The sequence below is a fragment of the Mytilus californianus genome, unplaced genomic scaffold (genome assembly GCF_021869535.1).
Source record: "Mytilus californianus isolate M0D057914Y unplaced genomic scaffold, xbMytCali1.0.p SCAF_1, whole genome shotgun sequence".
NCBI lineage: Eukaryota > Metazoa > Mollusca > Bivalvia > Mytilida > Mytilidae > Mytilus > Mytilus californianus.
Window position 1 is genome coordinate 10,620,574 of NW_026262581.1, and position 16,279 is coordinate 10,636,852.

The 16,279-nt window shown below is 32.5% G+C and overlaps 1 protein-coding gene across 12 annotated transcripts in view; it reads left to right on the forward strand.

The window, feature by feature from the left end:
- Positions 1 to 16,279, forward strand: part of LOC127699812 (uncharacterized) — a 211,962-nt gene that overhangs the window by 118,133 nt on the left and 77,550 nt on the right. For 10 of the 12 annotated variants that reach the window (XR_007981238.1, XR_007981232.1, XR_007981231.1 and 7 more), the window contains one exon: positions 1,674 to 5,046. The exons of the other annotated variants lie outside the window; for them this stretch is intronic. Coding sequence is in view for 2 of the 10 variants with exons in the window: in XM_052203215.1 (XP_052059175.1) it covers positions 1,674 to 1,771 (98 nt within the window). In the remaining 8 variants the exon portion in view is untranslated. Of the gene's footprint in view, positions 1 to 1,673; positions 5,047 to 16,279 lie in introns of those variants that run through there. 12 annotated transcript variants of the gene reach the window in all.

Below are 16,279 nucleotides of genomic sequence, written 5' to 3' on the forward strand. Positions count from 1 at the left end.
TTACATTATTGGTTCATGGAAATAAAGTTTGAGTTATTTCCATTTGAACAGAAATGGTTTAACTAAGAAGTATTTCATCAAAAAATGAATTCTTGGGGTTCTTTGATATGCTGATTCTAGTAATGTACTTATATTTTGGATATTGGACCATAATAGGTAAATGTTCAATTTTAAATTTTTCAGTTCTTTGACCACATTTATTTTGTGTCACAAACCCATTCTGTATCAAATATTCAATCACAATTTAAATTCAGAGCTGTTTTAAGCTTAAATGTTGTGTCTATACTTGCTCAACTGTTCAGGGTTTGACCTCTGCAGGAAAATCCGGTTTGCTGTCTCTCTGACAGCCTCTTGTTTTATCATGCTGGAAGATATTGACTTGATATTTGTAATATAGGTTACACCATGACAAGTTATAGATCAAGTTAGCATTTGGTTCCAGTACAATTAATTTTTAACCGGTAGGGGACTATGTATTGCCATGCAATACTCTCAGAATGCTTGTTTCTATACGCATTCATATATTGGCCTGACTGATCTTTTGGTATGTCAGTTAACCATGATGAGTAATAAAGATGATAATAATAATAATTATAATGATTAATTCTTTATTTAAAGAGGGTAAACACTGTAAGCAGGTATGTTACAGTAAACTAATCTTCCCTGAGGTCCTCACATACAAAATTACATTACAATCAAAAACAGATATTTTCACATAGTCGATTAGTTCAATGTTTATTGTTCAACAGGGACATGTAGTAAAAAAATACCAATACATTGTAGAAATATAGTTTCCATAACTGCAACAAGTGTGATACGAAATTTCTCAACTCGAGACAGTTAAATTTTAATACTTAAAGAGCGAGGCTTGCCGAGCTTTTTAAATTATTAAAATTTAACTGTTGAGAATGGAGAAATATCGTAATACACGAGTTATAGTGTTGGAATCTGTTTCTCTCATGTTTTTATCCTATTTGGGAGTTCTTGTTCTTTAATGACAATTATTTTACATTGTTTTGCATTTTTGCCCATTATCTTGAAAACTATAAAACATAGATAGAAACTATATATAACAAACGTGATCAGCAAAACAACATCTACAAAAAGTTATATTTGGCTAAAATTTTTAGCAGATTCTTTATATGAGTGATTGGTTTTAAATGACAACATATTTACCCTTTTGTGTTTTGGGAAAAGACTACAAAAATTAGAGAGGAGCTGTTTACAGAAACAATCATCAGCCATACAAAATTTTAAAAAGATAATTTTGTCATGATTTCAGATTCTATTCTAGTATAAATGTCAAATTTTGAAGATGCAATTAGACCTAGGTGAGCAACACATGCACTTAAGGTCCTGCAGTTTACTTTGTACAGAAGTAAATTTATGTTTATTTACATATATTTTATTAAAATACATCTATTGAATAGTAATTTGATAAGTAATAACTTGAACACATTACCTTGGATAAATCAAAAATATTTTGAGGTGACATGTATGTTATGTTGAATACTATATGCAAAGTAGTAAGGATTTAATGATGAATTCATTTCTTACTAATGTAAGGTTGTGAACAATGGAATGTATAAGAGATGTAAAGCAAAATTATGCAACATTCATGAAATATATGTTAGTTAATATGTACACTAATTAATTGTGTGATTATATTGTAGGGTCTTCAGTTCAGATAAAGATCAATATAATTGATGCTGACAAATTGATTTTGGTCATGGATGAACAGAAATCACATACGCATCAACATTTTTTATAGAGTTCTTGTTTGTTTTTTCAATTTATAGTTTGAAATATTTAAATATATTATGTTGTTCTTTATTTTTGATTATATATATATAACAAGTTTTGTAAAGGAAGTTTTTTATAATAATAATGTAACTTTAACGAAAGCATTTTGCTGAGATAATTGACCATATTTTAACCCTAACCCTTAAACAATGAGGAAAATGCCTTTTACCTGTATATTTAAAAGATGCTTTATTATGTGTTGATAATAGCAAGGTTTTTGCAAAGTTCCAAGATATTCCAGTTCCAGTTCCATTCCAGTTTGATCAATGATAAAGTATGATGCTTACCGTTTGTCTTTTATTTAGGAATGAAATTGAACTATTTTAATCATTAAAGGAGGAAATATGATAAGAGCCATTATTGGATCCCTGAAATGGCGAATTACGTATGCAAATCCTTTAAAATCATGTTAATTTATTGGTTATTTTAGTGCAGAAAGGTCACTGATGTCATAAACATAAATTGAAATGCGCATGAAATGTCATTTTATGCATAGTTTTTAGACAAAACTTCAAGGCCATACATAAAAAGACAGTTTACAGACATAACATTTTTGTAAAATACATCTCATAAAAATATCTTTATGGGGAAACTAATAACATCTCAAAATGCGGCTGCATTGGCAATTTTCCCTCACTTTTGAAGCTTTTGTAGAAATTTTATTGGTAAGACAAAATTCAAAACTTCACAAACTAACACAAAGAGGTTATTGTCTTTATATTATGAAGGATATTTTCAGAATTCAAGGGACCAAAAAGGAGGCTTAATCAGTCATTCTCCTTTATGAAATTTTAGCTTTGTCTGGTGGTATAAGTGATGATATATTTTTGACCTTATTAAAGATGTGCTTGTAAATAATTTATAAATTATATATTTTTAATGTGTTTAGTTGTATATTTAGTGTTTATATGCTGGGTAATGATTTTTGTTTTAACAGGGTTTTTACGTATTGATCTTGTATCTTTGCTTGTAAGATTAATAATTGACACTATTATTAAATAATCCTTATCTTATCTTATCTTCAAATAATATCAGTCAAAATTGTCTTTTAGGGGAAGGAAAAAGTAATCAAAACAAGAACTTTTACCCCTACCCAATATTTTGGAAAGTTTGAAGCAGCAACTTTATTTTTTGTTTGCATTTCGGCTTTACTGCATGTAATACTGCACTTATTTAATGTAATTAAAATGACTTTCCATCTTAAGTATCTAAAATTAAGAATGCTTTTTGTTTTGACTGTAATGGCAATTATATTAAACGTTTTTAACTCAATGTTGAAAAGAAATAACTCAGAAATGTTTAATATTTTTTTGTCATGAAACAGCTTTGCTTCAAATCATTTCTATTATGTAAATAACATTTTCTTGTTTAGTTACAATAATTTGAAGAGTCAAATTTATCTTTTGAATAGTAAGGCTTCATAAAAATGAGACGAGAAATGCGGAATGTGTCAAAGAGACAACAACCCGACCAAAGGGCAAAAAAACAACTGAAGGCCACCCGGAGGCGTGTTTTCAGATGGCCCCTAAACAAAAATATGTATTAGTCTAGTGATAATGTGCTAAATTCCAAAGCATATAAATGTACTAAAATTAAAAATCATTAAAGACTAACAAAGGCCAGAGGCTCCTGACTTGGACCAGGCGCAAAAATGCAGCGGGGTTAAACATGTTTTGTGAGATCTCAACCTCCCCCTGTACCTCAAGCCAATGTAGAAAAAACAAACACACACATTCATGTTTGATTGACATATCAGTGTATGGTCTAAATATCGTCAGATAGTAGCAAATTGTAGTCCAAAGTTGTTATAGATCTCTTTCAATGAAATACTGAGATTATTATCAAAAGCTAAATAATTTTCAATATTTTATAGGTATATTATGAAGCATGATTTTTATACGGGACGTATTATGGTATACCGTTGTCCGTCTGTCTGTCCGTCGTCAACATGTCGGACATTAACTCAAAAACGCTTTAACCAATTTGCATAAAACTTTGGTGAATTGTTTAAATTTATTGACGTGAGCTCCCTTTCATTTTTTATAAATTTTAGATTTTACGTTTCCGAGTTATGGGGTTTTATTCATTTAAAAAAAGGGGGATTTTCCAATTTTCGGACAATAACTCAAGAATGCTTTCACCAACTTGCAAGAAATTGTGGTGAATTGTTTATATCTATTGACATGAGCTCCCTTTCGATTTTTATAAATTTTAGATTTTACGTTTCCGAGTTACAGGGTTTTATTAAAAAATAAAGGGGGATTTTCCAGTTTTCAGACAAAAACTCAAAAATGCTTTCAGCAGTTCTTATGAAACTTTGGTGAATTGTTTATATCTATTGATATGAGCTCCCTTTAGAATTTTATAAATTTTCCATTTTACATTTCTGAGTTATGGGGTTTTATTCATTAAAAAGGGGGGGATTTTCCAGTTTTCAAACAATAACTCAAAAATGCTGTCAGCAATTCTCATGAAACTTTGGTGAATTGTTTATATCTATTGATGTAAGCTCCCTTTTGATTTTCATAAATTTCTAATATGACATTGAGAATTAATTGAACTTTATTTGTTTATAGTCTGACAACAGATTTACTAAGTATTGCACAACAGCACAGTGTATTGCACAATAGCAAGAAATCTTCAATTGAATATAAATTCAATTCATATAACCAATTTCAACTTCTTTGACTACATTTATTCAGAAACCTGTAATATGTCAAATATTTAATTACAATCCAAATTCAGACCTGTATCAATCTTGAATATTGTGTCCATTTTTGCCCCAACTGTTCAGGGTTGGACCTCTGCAGGCGTATCCAACTGCGCTCAGCGAAGCAGTTTATTATTCTTTTGTCCCTTGAATTTATATGACAGTGATGTCTGTAATGTTGTCATGCAAATCAAGAATATTCCATTTAAACGTGTTATGGATGCATTTTCAAATTTGTTATTGTCAAGGGTCAAAGCAAATTGAGATTAATGATGAAGAAGTGTTATGAAATAAAGGATCACAAATGTAAAACAAATCTGGTGTTATTTATGGTTAGATTTGTTATTTTCTAGCCAAAAATGTAATATCAATAAGATAATATGTAAAGCTACTAGTACCTGGTTTCTCATTTTAAGATTATATCGACATGTTCAAATGAATTGTGTTGATTCTCATGTAAGCAGAAGACATTCCGCTGAATCTCTGAAAATAATGGTTGTTTCTTTTATTTAATAAAAAATGTTATGTCTTGAGATTTTTTGTCTTGCCTCTACAAAGTTCAAAAAGCTTTACTTTGGCATACACTCGGCTTCAACAAGATTAAAATTGACTACCAGTAGATCAGTTTAAGTGGAAACTATAGTGGAAGATAACCGATGTATGGTATGCAGTTTTATAACCATTGTTACATGTAGTTTCCATTGGGACTATTTGGCCCTTCAACCTTAGTTATTGACGCTTAGCATGGTTAACATGAAAAATTTTGTGAATAGATCAGTTTAATGGGAAATCACAAGTGGAAGGCCAGGGATATTTGGTATTCAGTTTTAATATAAGCATTGACTAATTTTTTTATCATGTACATACTTTGACCTGCCCCTCAATCGTGGCCTATTTTTTTTTAATTTTAAGATATGGGCAAAAGATACCAGAGGGACTTTTAAACTCATAGATCGAAAATATACTGACAACGCCATGGCTAAAAAAAAGACAAACAGAGAAACAAAAGTACATAAGACACAACATAGAAAACTAAAGACTAAGCAACACGAACCCCACCAAAAACTAGGGGTGATCTCAGGTGCTCCGGAAGGGTAAGCAGATCCTGCTCCATATGTGGAACCCGTCGCGTTTCTCATGTTATAAAAAAAACGGTGAATAAGTCGGTAGGTCATATTCGTGGAAAGAGAACTGTAGTTCCGACATAAGGAATATATCCGATATCATCTGTGAAACGGATGTTCTATAACTCTGATGTCGTCCGAAAAATATACGATGGGATGATTTCAACTTAACCACTTGGAACTCTTGGTTTAATAGCTTTCTTGTGAGCAGCAACTCTCTGTCGTGGAAATCATGATAGGAAATGCAAGCCTGGGAGTATCAATCGGGAGATATATACTTCGTATGCAGGCGCTGCTGGAATGTTGCTACAGAGAAATGGAAAGTTCACAATTGGGAAGCTGAAATCATCTCTTTTATCGTAAATTTTTGTTTTCAACCAACCCTCATTGTCAATTTAAAGATTGAAGGATATGAGACAGACTTAACTGTATCTGTTGTATCCTTTATCTCTAGTTCGATGGGATACTAGTTCAACAAAGTCACCTATTTTGAATTATTTAGTGAGAGAACATCATCTATACAGTGGAAAGTAAATTTAAAGGATATTGCTAACTTCTTTTCTATCTTCCCAAGAAGTTCTTGTATGAAGTCAGTCTATAAGAATAAAGGAACAAGTCGGCAAGAAGAGGGGCACAGTTGGTTCCCATGGGAATGCTGATTGTTTGTTGAAAAACACGTCCTCCAAACGTAACAAATATGTTGTCAATCAAGAAATCAAGCATCTTGATAATGTCTAAAGTTTTTAATTATATCAGATTATGATAAGATGAACCACTAATGTATGGGGTGTGCCATTTTTAAAGGAGGTTCTGATAATCAACATTGTTTTTTTAATTGTACAAAGAATCATGAGTACCAATAGCCTTTAACCCAAGACATAATTTCAAATTTTTATGCCCCCGCCGTAGCGGAGGGGGCATTAAGTTTTACCCTTGTCCGTCCGTACGTACGTACGTACGTCCCAAAATTGGTTTCCGTTCTCTAACTTTAGTTTGCCTCAACCAAATGTTATGAAACTTTTACACAATGCTGATTACCATAAAACACAGATCAAGTTTGAATTTTGGTGGCGTCACTTTTACCGTTCTAGAGTTATGCCCCTTTACAAATGGAAAAAATTGCTGAATTTTTCGTTTCTGTTCTCTAATTTTAGTTTGCCTCAAACAAATGTTATGAAACTTATACACAATGCTTAGTACCACAAAACATAGATCAAGTTTGAATTTTGGTGGCGTTACTTTTATCGTTCTAGAGTAATACACCTTAAGAATAGGAAAAATTGCATATTTTTTATTTTCTTCTAAATATTTAGTTATTTTTAAAATTGGAGTTATCTTCCTTTGTCCATGATTATAGTTGAATCAACTACAATCAATGCTTTATACAATGCAATGTTTAATTTTGACTTCCACTGATAAAACACAGATCAAGTTGAATTTGGGTATTGTCACTTTAACCATTATTGAGTTATGCCCCTTTATAAATCGAAAGATTGCAAAATTTTTAGTTTCCATTCTGTAACTTAAGTTTGCCCCAACCAAACATAATGAAACCTATACACAATATTCATTACCACAAAACTAAGATCAAGTACAAATTTTTTGTTTCCATTTTCCAACTTTAGTTTGCCTCAACCAAATGTTATGAAACTTATACACAATGCTTATTACTACATAATACAGATTAAGTACGAAATTTGGTGGCAACACTTTTACCATTCTTGAGTTATGTTCCTTTATAAACATAAAAATTGCTGAATTTTTCGTTTACGTTCTCTAACTTTAGTTTGTCTCACCCAAATGTTATAAAACTTATACACAACCGTTCTAGAGTTATGCGTGTTTACAAATAGAAAAATTGCTGAATTTTTAGCTTCTGTTCTCTATTTAAGTTAGCCTCAACCAAATGTTATGAGACTTACACACAATGCTTATGACCACAAAACTCAGATCAAGTTCAAATTTGGGTAGCGTCACTTTTACCCTTCTTCAGTTATGTCCCTTTATAACTATATGATATGCAAGCGGGGGCATCATCTGTGTCCACATGTGGACACTATCCACATTTTTTAATTAGTTTTTAACCGGATTTTCGAAGGAAATATCGGTTATTAAAATGGTGATATACGGCGGGCGGCTGGGCGGTTTGGCGGCTGCCAAACAGTGTCAGCACAATAACATGAAAACGCTTTTACAAATTATTTCAAATTTAAATATGTTGTTTCCTGGGACTTAATGAAGGTTTCTAATAATTTTCAAGATTTTAGTATATCTCCTTTGTGAGTTATCGCTATTTTTAATATCCAAAAGTAGAATTTTAAAATATTTTACTGTTGTTATCTGACATGTTATGATTTGTCTTATCTCAGAATAAAAATTGGAGTGACAGATTTATTTGAAAATTATCTATTTCCTAAGTGGTAATGATTATAAGCTATATCATTAGACATTTTGAAGATTATTACATTATTAATTATGTTAGAGTACTATGTTAAACAACCATAGTTCTGTTCAATTAGATATTATAAATATTTCAGCATATGATAATGATTAATTTTCATTATTAATTAAATCTTGGAAATATTTTAGCATATGATAATCATTGGAGTGACAGATTTATTTGAAAATTTTCTGTTTTCTGATAAGATCTGTAGGACTGTATATATGCAGTTTGAAACTTACTAGTATTACTGTATAAATGAGGTTTGGAATTTACTGTTCATTATTAGACATTTTGTAGATAATTAAGTGTCTGTTACTCATATATATTCTTACCCCTACCCCCCCCCCCCTCCCCTTCAATTTAATAATGTGCTTTTATCTTGTAATCGGTTGAGATCCCTACTCCTAAACCATATATATTCTTGTATGGGACAATAAAACAAATCAAATGAAATATAGGGTTTGTCCTCGGGTTCACAGCTACCCTCCTTTTTTTTAAACTTGTAAATGTGCAAGCTCCCCACCCTGAAACCATAAATATGCTTGTATGTTACAAATCAAATGAAATAAAAGGTGAGTCCCCTGGGGTCACCCCCAGCGTGTCTGTTTGAGATCTTGTAAACGGTCAAGATCCCCACCCCTAAACCATATATGTAGGACTCAAATCTATGGCGGGTTCCAAATCTATGGCAGATTCCTAATCTATGGCAAATGTGACGTAATAACGTCAAACAAATCAAATCTATGGCAGATTTTTGTTTTCTCCAAATCTATGGCAGATCTTTAAATTATTTCACAATAGAATAACGCAATATTACATCGTCGCCGCCGCAAACGGTGGCGGAACTCATAGATTTGAACACGATTCCAGATGAAGGTATTTCCCTCGACAACAATTTGCGGATGGTTTAAAGGAAGATATGACCTATTATCCGGAAGAGGGACAAAATGTGCTGTACCGGCCGAAAACCGCGATGAATAAGGGCACCGCTTTTTTCAGTACCGGATATTTTAGAAAAGGAGTTATGGTAAATATTTTACTGTCTACAGCTGGCAAAGTTTATAAAGTGAAAGATAAGATTACCGGATACCAATTTGATTTAAATCGCCATCAAATAAAAATGATATTAACGATGAAGTAAATATTATTTGAAAATTCAAACTGTTCATTTCTATTTATCATTTTTGTTTTATAAAAAAAATATCCCCTTTTTTTGTTTATAAGGGACTTATTAGCTGGTTTAATGAATGGGTTAAATAGGTAACATGCAGATTAAAAAATGTTTATTTTTACGGTGCACATCATTTCAATCTTGAAGTCTTTATTAAGGTATATGATTTCATCATTTACGAATTTCATTGGTTGCCAACACGATTTGGTTGACCATTATGAAATGTTTATTTCACAAATATTTATATACATGCTCCCGTCGTACATGTCCAATTGTTTACGACAAGTCATTGGTCGTATATGTACTGCATTGTTTTCAATTTGCACAAAATTTGCCATAGATTTGAAAACAACAAAAAACCCGCCATAGATTAGGAAATTACAAAACTTGCCATAGATTAGGATTGTAAAACAATCTGCCATAGATTTGGGATGGCATGACGTCACATTTACCATAGATTATGAATCTGCCATAGATTTGGAACCCACTAGAGATTTGAGTCCTACATATATATTTTTGTATGGGACAATAAAAGAAATCAAATGAAATATAGGGGAAGTCCATTGTGGTAACCCCTCACCCCTTCTGTTTGAGGAATTGTAAACGGTTGAGATCCCCACCCCTAAACCATATTTATTCTTGTATTTGACAATAAAACAAATCAAATAAAATTTAGGGGAAGTCCACGAGGGTAAACCCCACCCCCTTCTTTTTGAAAACTTGTAAACAGTCAAGATCCCCACCCTGAAACCATTTTTCTTCTTGTATATTACAATAAAACAAATCAAATGAAATAAAAGTCGAGTCCCCTGGGGTCACCCCACCTTTTTCCTGTTTGAGAACTTGTAAACGGTTAAGATCCCTCACCCCTAAACCATATATATTCTTGTATGGGACAATGAAACAAATCAAATGTAATATAGGGGAAGTCCATTGGGTTAACCCCCACCCCCTTCTTTTTGATAGCTTGTAAACGGTCAAGATTCCCACCCAGAAACCATATATATTCTTGTATGGGACAATATATCAAATCAAATGAAATATAGATGAAGTCCAGGGGGGTAAATCCCAAACCCCTTCTTTTTGAAAACTTGTAATCGGTTGAGATCCCCACCCCTAAACCATATATATTCTTGTATGGAACAATAAAACAAATCAAATGAAATTTAACGGAAGTCCACGGTGGTAAACCCCACCCCTTCTTTTTGAAAACTTGTAAACGGTTGAGATCCCCACCTCTAAACCATATATATTCTTGTATGGGACAATAAAACAAATCAATTGAAATTGAGGGGAAGTCCCCTGGGGTAACCCCCACCCTTTTTTTTTGAAAACTTGTAAACAGTCAAGATCCTCACTCTGAAACCATATATATTCTTGTATGTTACAATAAAACAAATCAAATGAAATAAAAGTCAAGTCCCCTGGGGTCATCCCCACACCCCTTTTTTTTGAAAACTTGTAAACAGTCAAGATCCCCACCCCGAAACCATATATATTCTTGTATGGGACAATAAAACAAATCAAATGAAATAAAAGGCGAGTCCCCTGGGGTCACCCCACCCCCTCCTGTTTGTGAACTTGTAAACGGTCGAGATCCCCACCCCTAATCCATATATATTCTTGTATAGGACAATAAAACAAATCAAATGAAATATAGGGGAAGTCCACGGGGGTAAACACTACCCCCTTCTTTTTGAAAACTTGTAAACGGTTAAGATCCCCACCCCTAAACCATATATATTCTTGTATGGGACAATAAAATAAAGCAAATTAAATTACGGGGAAGTCCCCTGGGGTAACCCCTACCCCCTTTTTTTTGAAAACTTGGAAACGGCCAAGATCCCCACCGCGAAACCATATATATTCTTGTATGTTACAATAAAACAAATGAAATGAAATAAAAGGTGAGTTCCTTGGGGTCATTCCCACCTTCTTCCTGTTTAAGAACTTCTAAATGGTCGAGATCCCCGCCCCCAAACCATATATATCCTTGTATCGGACAAAAATAAATTCATATGAAATAAAGGGTAGGTCCCCTGGGAAAATTAATCAGTTTGTGTGTGTTATTAACCGGATTTTCGAAGGAAATATCGGTTATTAAAATGGTGATATACGGCGGGCGGCTGGGCGGTTTGGCGGCTGCCAAACAGTGTAAGCACAATAACATGAAAACGCTTTAACAAAATTTTTTCAAATTTAAATATTTTGTTTCCTGGGACTTAATGAAGGTCTCTATTAATTTACAAGATTTTAGTATATCTCCTTTGTGAGTTATCGCCATTTTTAATATCCAAAAGTAGAATTTTAAAATATTTTACTGTTGTTGTCATGTTATGATTTGTCTTATCTCAGAATAAAAATTGGAGTGACAGATTTATTTGAAAATTATCTATTTCCTAAGTGGTAATGATTATAAGCTATATCATTAGACATTTTGAAGATTATTACATTATTAATTATGTTAGAGTACTATGTTAAACAACCATAGTTCTGTTCAATTAGATATTATAAATATTTCAGCATATGATAATGATTTATTTTCATTAGTAATTAGATCTTGGAAATATTTTTGCATATGATAATCATTGGAGTGACAGATTTATTTGAAAATTTTCTGTTTTCTGATAAGATCTGTAGGACTGTATATATATACAGTTTGAAACTTACTAGTATTACTGTATAAATGAAGTTTGGAACTTACTGTTCATTATTAGACATTTTGTAGATAATTAAGTGTCCGTTAATCATATATATTCTTACCCCTACCCCCCCCCCCCCCCCTTTTCAATTTGATAATGTGCTTTTACCTTGTAAACGGTTGGGATCCCTACTCCTGAACCATGTATATTCTTGTATGGGACAATAAAACAAATAAAGCCATGGGACTTTTTGCATAACGTTGCAAGCCACTTGACCATGGAAAAGCCAAACGGAAGTGACCATGTGTAAACCGGGAGTAGCTATTTGTTTGTACTTATTTAATGTAAAAGTATATTAAACATATATTTTTGGAATCAGTAAATTATAAAAAAAAAACCCAGAAGTGACATTTTTCAAACCGGAAGTAACAATTTATCTCCCTTATTTAGAAAAAAAATGTATAGAAACCATATATTTTTGGAATCAGTGTACAATAAGCTATCATTTGACGCTGGATATGATATTTTAAACCGAATTTTAATAGTTCAATATCAAAAAAGATCTTTATGGGTGGAAAGACCTTCAATTGTTCTCTGACCAATTGGTTTTTAAGTATTTTTCTTTTTTCTTATTCCGCCACTTTCATTTCTTGTGTATTAATTTTGTTTTGCAAGATGTCGCTTAGATGTTTGGAATATGATATCGACCTGTTTATGCGCCTTTGGAATTCACCCTGCGTAACCAAATACTTTTCTTTGTAGGAGTTATCTCCCCAAACACTGTTTTCCTTGTGACTGCATCTCCTCCGTAACCGTATAAGAAAGCAACAAATTTATTCTATAAAATTGTTCGTTATATCCTTCGCATGATTTGTCCAATTTGACCGAAGCCATATGAACACTCCATATGAGAGTTATTTCCCCTTATGCATTTGATATAATTGATATGTATTTCTATCTTGTAAACCATAAGTGATAGAGACCTAGGATCTTTTTTTTGAGGTCCTTGGTCCAAATAAAAAGAAAATAAGGTCAAGGTCAGAGGTCAGAGGTCAAGGTCATATTTTGAATTTTGATTTTGGCTTATTTTCAATTCTTTTCGTATAAGGTATTGACAACATATTTTTACTAAATTGTAAGTTGCGACATGTCGTAACACATAAATTTTGGTTGAAAGGGTACACTAACATTAAATTGGAGTTTTCTCCCCTCTTATATTAAAAATTAGGCATATAGTGATAGAACTCATTAATCATGTATAATTAAGACCTATGGTCTTTTGATTTGAAGCCCTTGGTTTATGATCTTGAAATTGAGCTCAAGGTCATTGGTAAATTTGACGTTCTAGATATTGACATTTGCTTTTACCTCATATGTATACATGATAAAGCCATGGGACTTTTTGCATTACGTTGCATTTAAGCCACTTGACCATGCGACTTACAAAAAAAGTAGGCGAGACACTGGGTTCTGCGGAACCCTTACGATTTTTTTTAAATTCTGGAACCACCACTGTCATGACTGTATTGACACAAAATTAACACCTTGAATTTGATCATATTAATGAAGTTTGAGAAAGTAATATTGTCAATGAATTTTCATTTTTAATTATACAGTAAAATTGAGAATGGAAATGGGGAATGTGTCAAAGAGACAACAACCCAACCATAGAGCAGACAACAGCCGAAGGCCACCAATGGGTCTTCAATGCAGCGAGAAACTCCCGCACCCGGAGGCGTCCTTCAGCTGGCCCCTAAACTAATATGTATACTAGTTCAGTGATAATGGACGTCATACTAAACTCTAAATTATACACAAGAAACTAAAATTAAAAATGATACAAGACTAACAAAGGCCAGAGGCTCCTGACTTGGGACAGGCGCAAAAATGCGGCGGGGTTAAACATGTTTTTTGAGATCTCAACCCTCCCCCTATACCTCTTGCCAATGTAGAAAAAACAAACCCACAACAGTACGCACAGTAAAACTCAGTTTAAGAGAAGTCCGAGTCCGATGTCAGAATAGGAAACAAAAGAAAATAAACAAAAACAAAGGCATTATTTACTAACGGTTAGTTTCTGGGGATACATGTCATGCATGTACAAGCTTTCAAATGGGTGGGCGATTGGATAATTTCAATGTGTAAATTTCTTTAAAAATTTCTGAGATATGAATTTAGAGGATGGCTTTTTAATTTATTTATTTTTTGTGGGGGGAGGAGTCTTAGGGTTATACATATTCTGGTCTGGTAAATGTACATGATGTACATGTAATCATGGTAATAACTGAACATAATATAAACATTACTCAAGAGTGCTGACACAGGATGAACATGAATATTCTGTCCATTAAAAGGGTACCTGAAAAGTGCGAAACGAAATAGAAATGGAACGGAACGAAACGAAACGAAACGAAACAAAATAGCGCAAAACGAAAGGAAATACAGCAAAACGAAACGAACTGAAACGAAAGAAATCTTTTTTGTTTTTAAATTTCAACTTAAGGTAGATTCATGGTATACCGCCATCTTGGATTGTACTATCGCAGTGCACAATCAGTCTAGTTATTTGCACAAATCTGCAAATTAGTAGACAGATGTGCAATTTTATTGGTTAGACTGTTTATTTATATGAAGAAAACTTGCTGATTTATTGCATTATTCAAAATATTTAAACTAATACCAAATATTTGTGTATTAGAATGATTTTTTTCAACTAAGCCATTTAAGGGGAAATAACTCTTTTAGTAAAAAATTTATACTGGACTGATAGGGAAATTTTTAATTTTTACTTGTAGCAAGAAAACAAGTTCGGTGACACCATTTTTTCTTTTTATTTTCTTAAAACATATTATAAAACCTATCTTCTCACAATTTATTTGAAAATTCTATCTCATAGATTATTTTTTATGCACAAAAATGTGTTTTTTCATGATCATTTTAAGCAAATTTAGGCAATTTTCAACGACTCATAGCTTGAAAAATAGCACGGTGACCCATCCTTTTTTATATATTTTTGAAAAGAGCATAGTAAAATCTTCATTTTGGCAAAGAATAAGAAAATTCTATCTCGGGAAACATATACCGATGATCTACCTTAAATGTCCCCACTTTATATGTACCAATATAGGGAAAGACAGTGTGAACTGATATATATGGGTCCGAAAAGTGGGATTATCGGGATATGATTGAGTGGTTAGAATGTTTTTCTGTGGACTGTTTTTGTGTGAGCAGGTTTACATTCGGCTTATATTTACATGTAAAGAACATGACACATCGTAATGTTGGAATATCCTGACGTAAGATCGTGGGACTATTTAAGAAATACCTGTATTGTATTTGAAGCTTTGCGGACGTCCATCGGTAGTTGTACTGTCGCAAATTTAGTTTACCTGGCGACGCGTAGCTTCAAATACAATACAGTTATCTCTATTCTAATGCAAAACAAGGATTAACTATAATCAAATTTAGATGTAAAATTAAGATCAATTGAAATTGAAATTGTTGCATTAACACATTATCATTTTTTACAGCCTCATTGTTGTAAATTTACAGGAATGACACTGGATGTCTTGAAACTTGTTTTTAGTCACGTAGAGTTGAAGGCTTCTAGGATGAAGTATTGGTATGGGTCATCTAGGGTTGATGACAGCTTCGACGATACAGAGAATGATGTCAGTGGACAAGTGAGTTACCCGTCTCATAATTCACTTTAGTTAAAACCTTACCTATATTTTATTCAAATCCTTGTCATCAATAGAAAGATTTCCTCGGACAGATCTGTTCTTTTTGATGGATTTTGAGCACTTATTCAAGCAATGGCCAGTGTTAATACTTTATATGAAAAATCAACACATGGTCATTTCTCAAAAACGTGTCTCTTCATTGATTCACATCCCCCTACAAGGTTTTCATTATTACCTGTAAAAACATGAAAAATGAAACAATAAATATTTCTTGTTTTGCATCAAAGTTTTATATATCAAGCATTGTTTACAACGTCCACTGGTTTTATTAGTGGATATACTGTTGGAACAGCTCCCCCTAGCAACTTGGCATAATAATTTTGTAAAAACTGATTTTTGTTCTTACTGATGGTACCATGAAATTGTGATCAAATCAACCTGAATATTTTTTACAATGGTATTCATTATATAACTTTTTAAAATAAATTACCAATGATGAAAAGTAACAGTTTTCAGGGTTTACTGAACATTACAATTTATTTGAAAAAATATCACGTGTATCTTTATGCCAAGTCATGAGCAGAATTCGTGTAAACTTACCCTACTATTATTACATATAAGACTAAGGACCATGTCAACTGGTTGTTTTAAATTATAAAGGCAGATAAAAGCAAAGATTAAAATTATGAAAAATAGCCATATT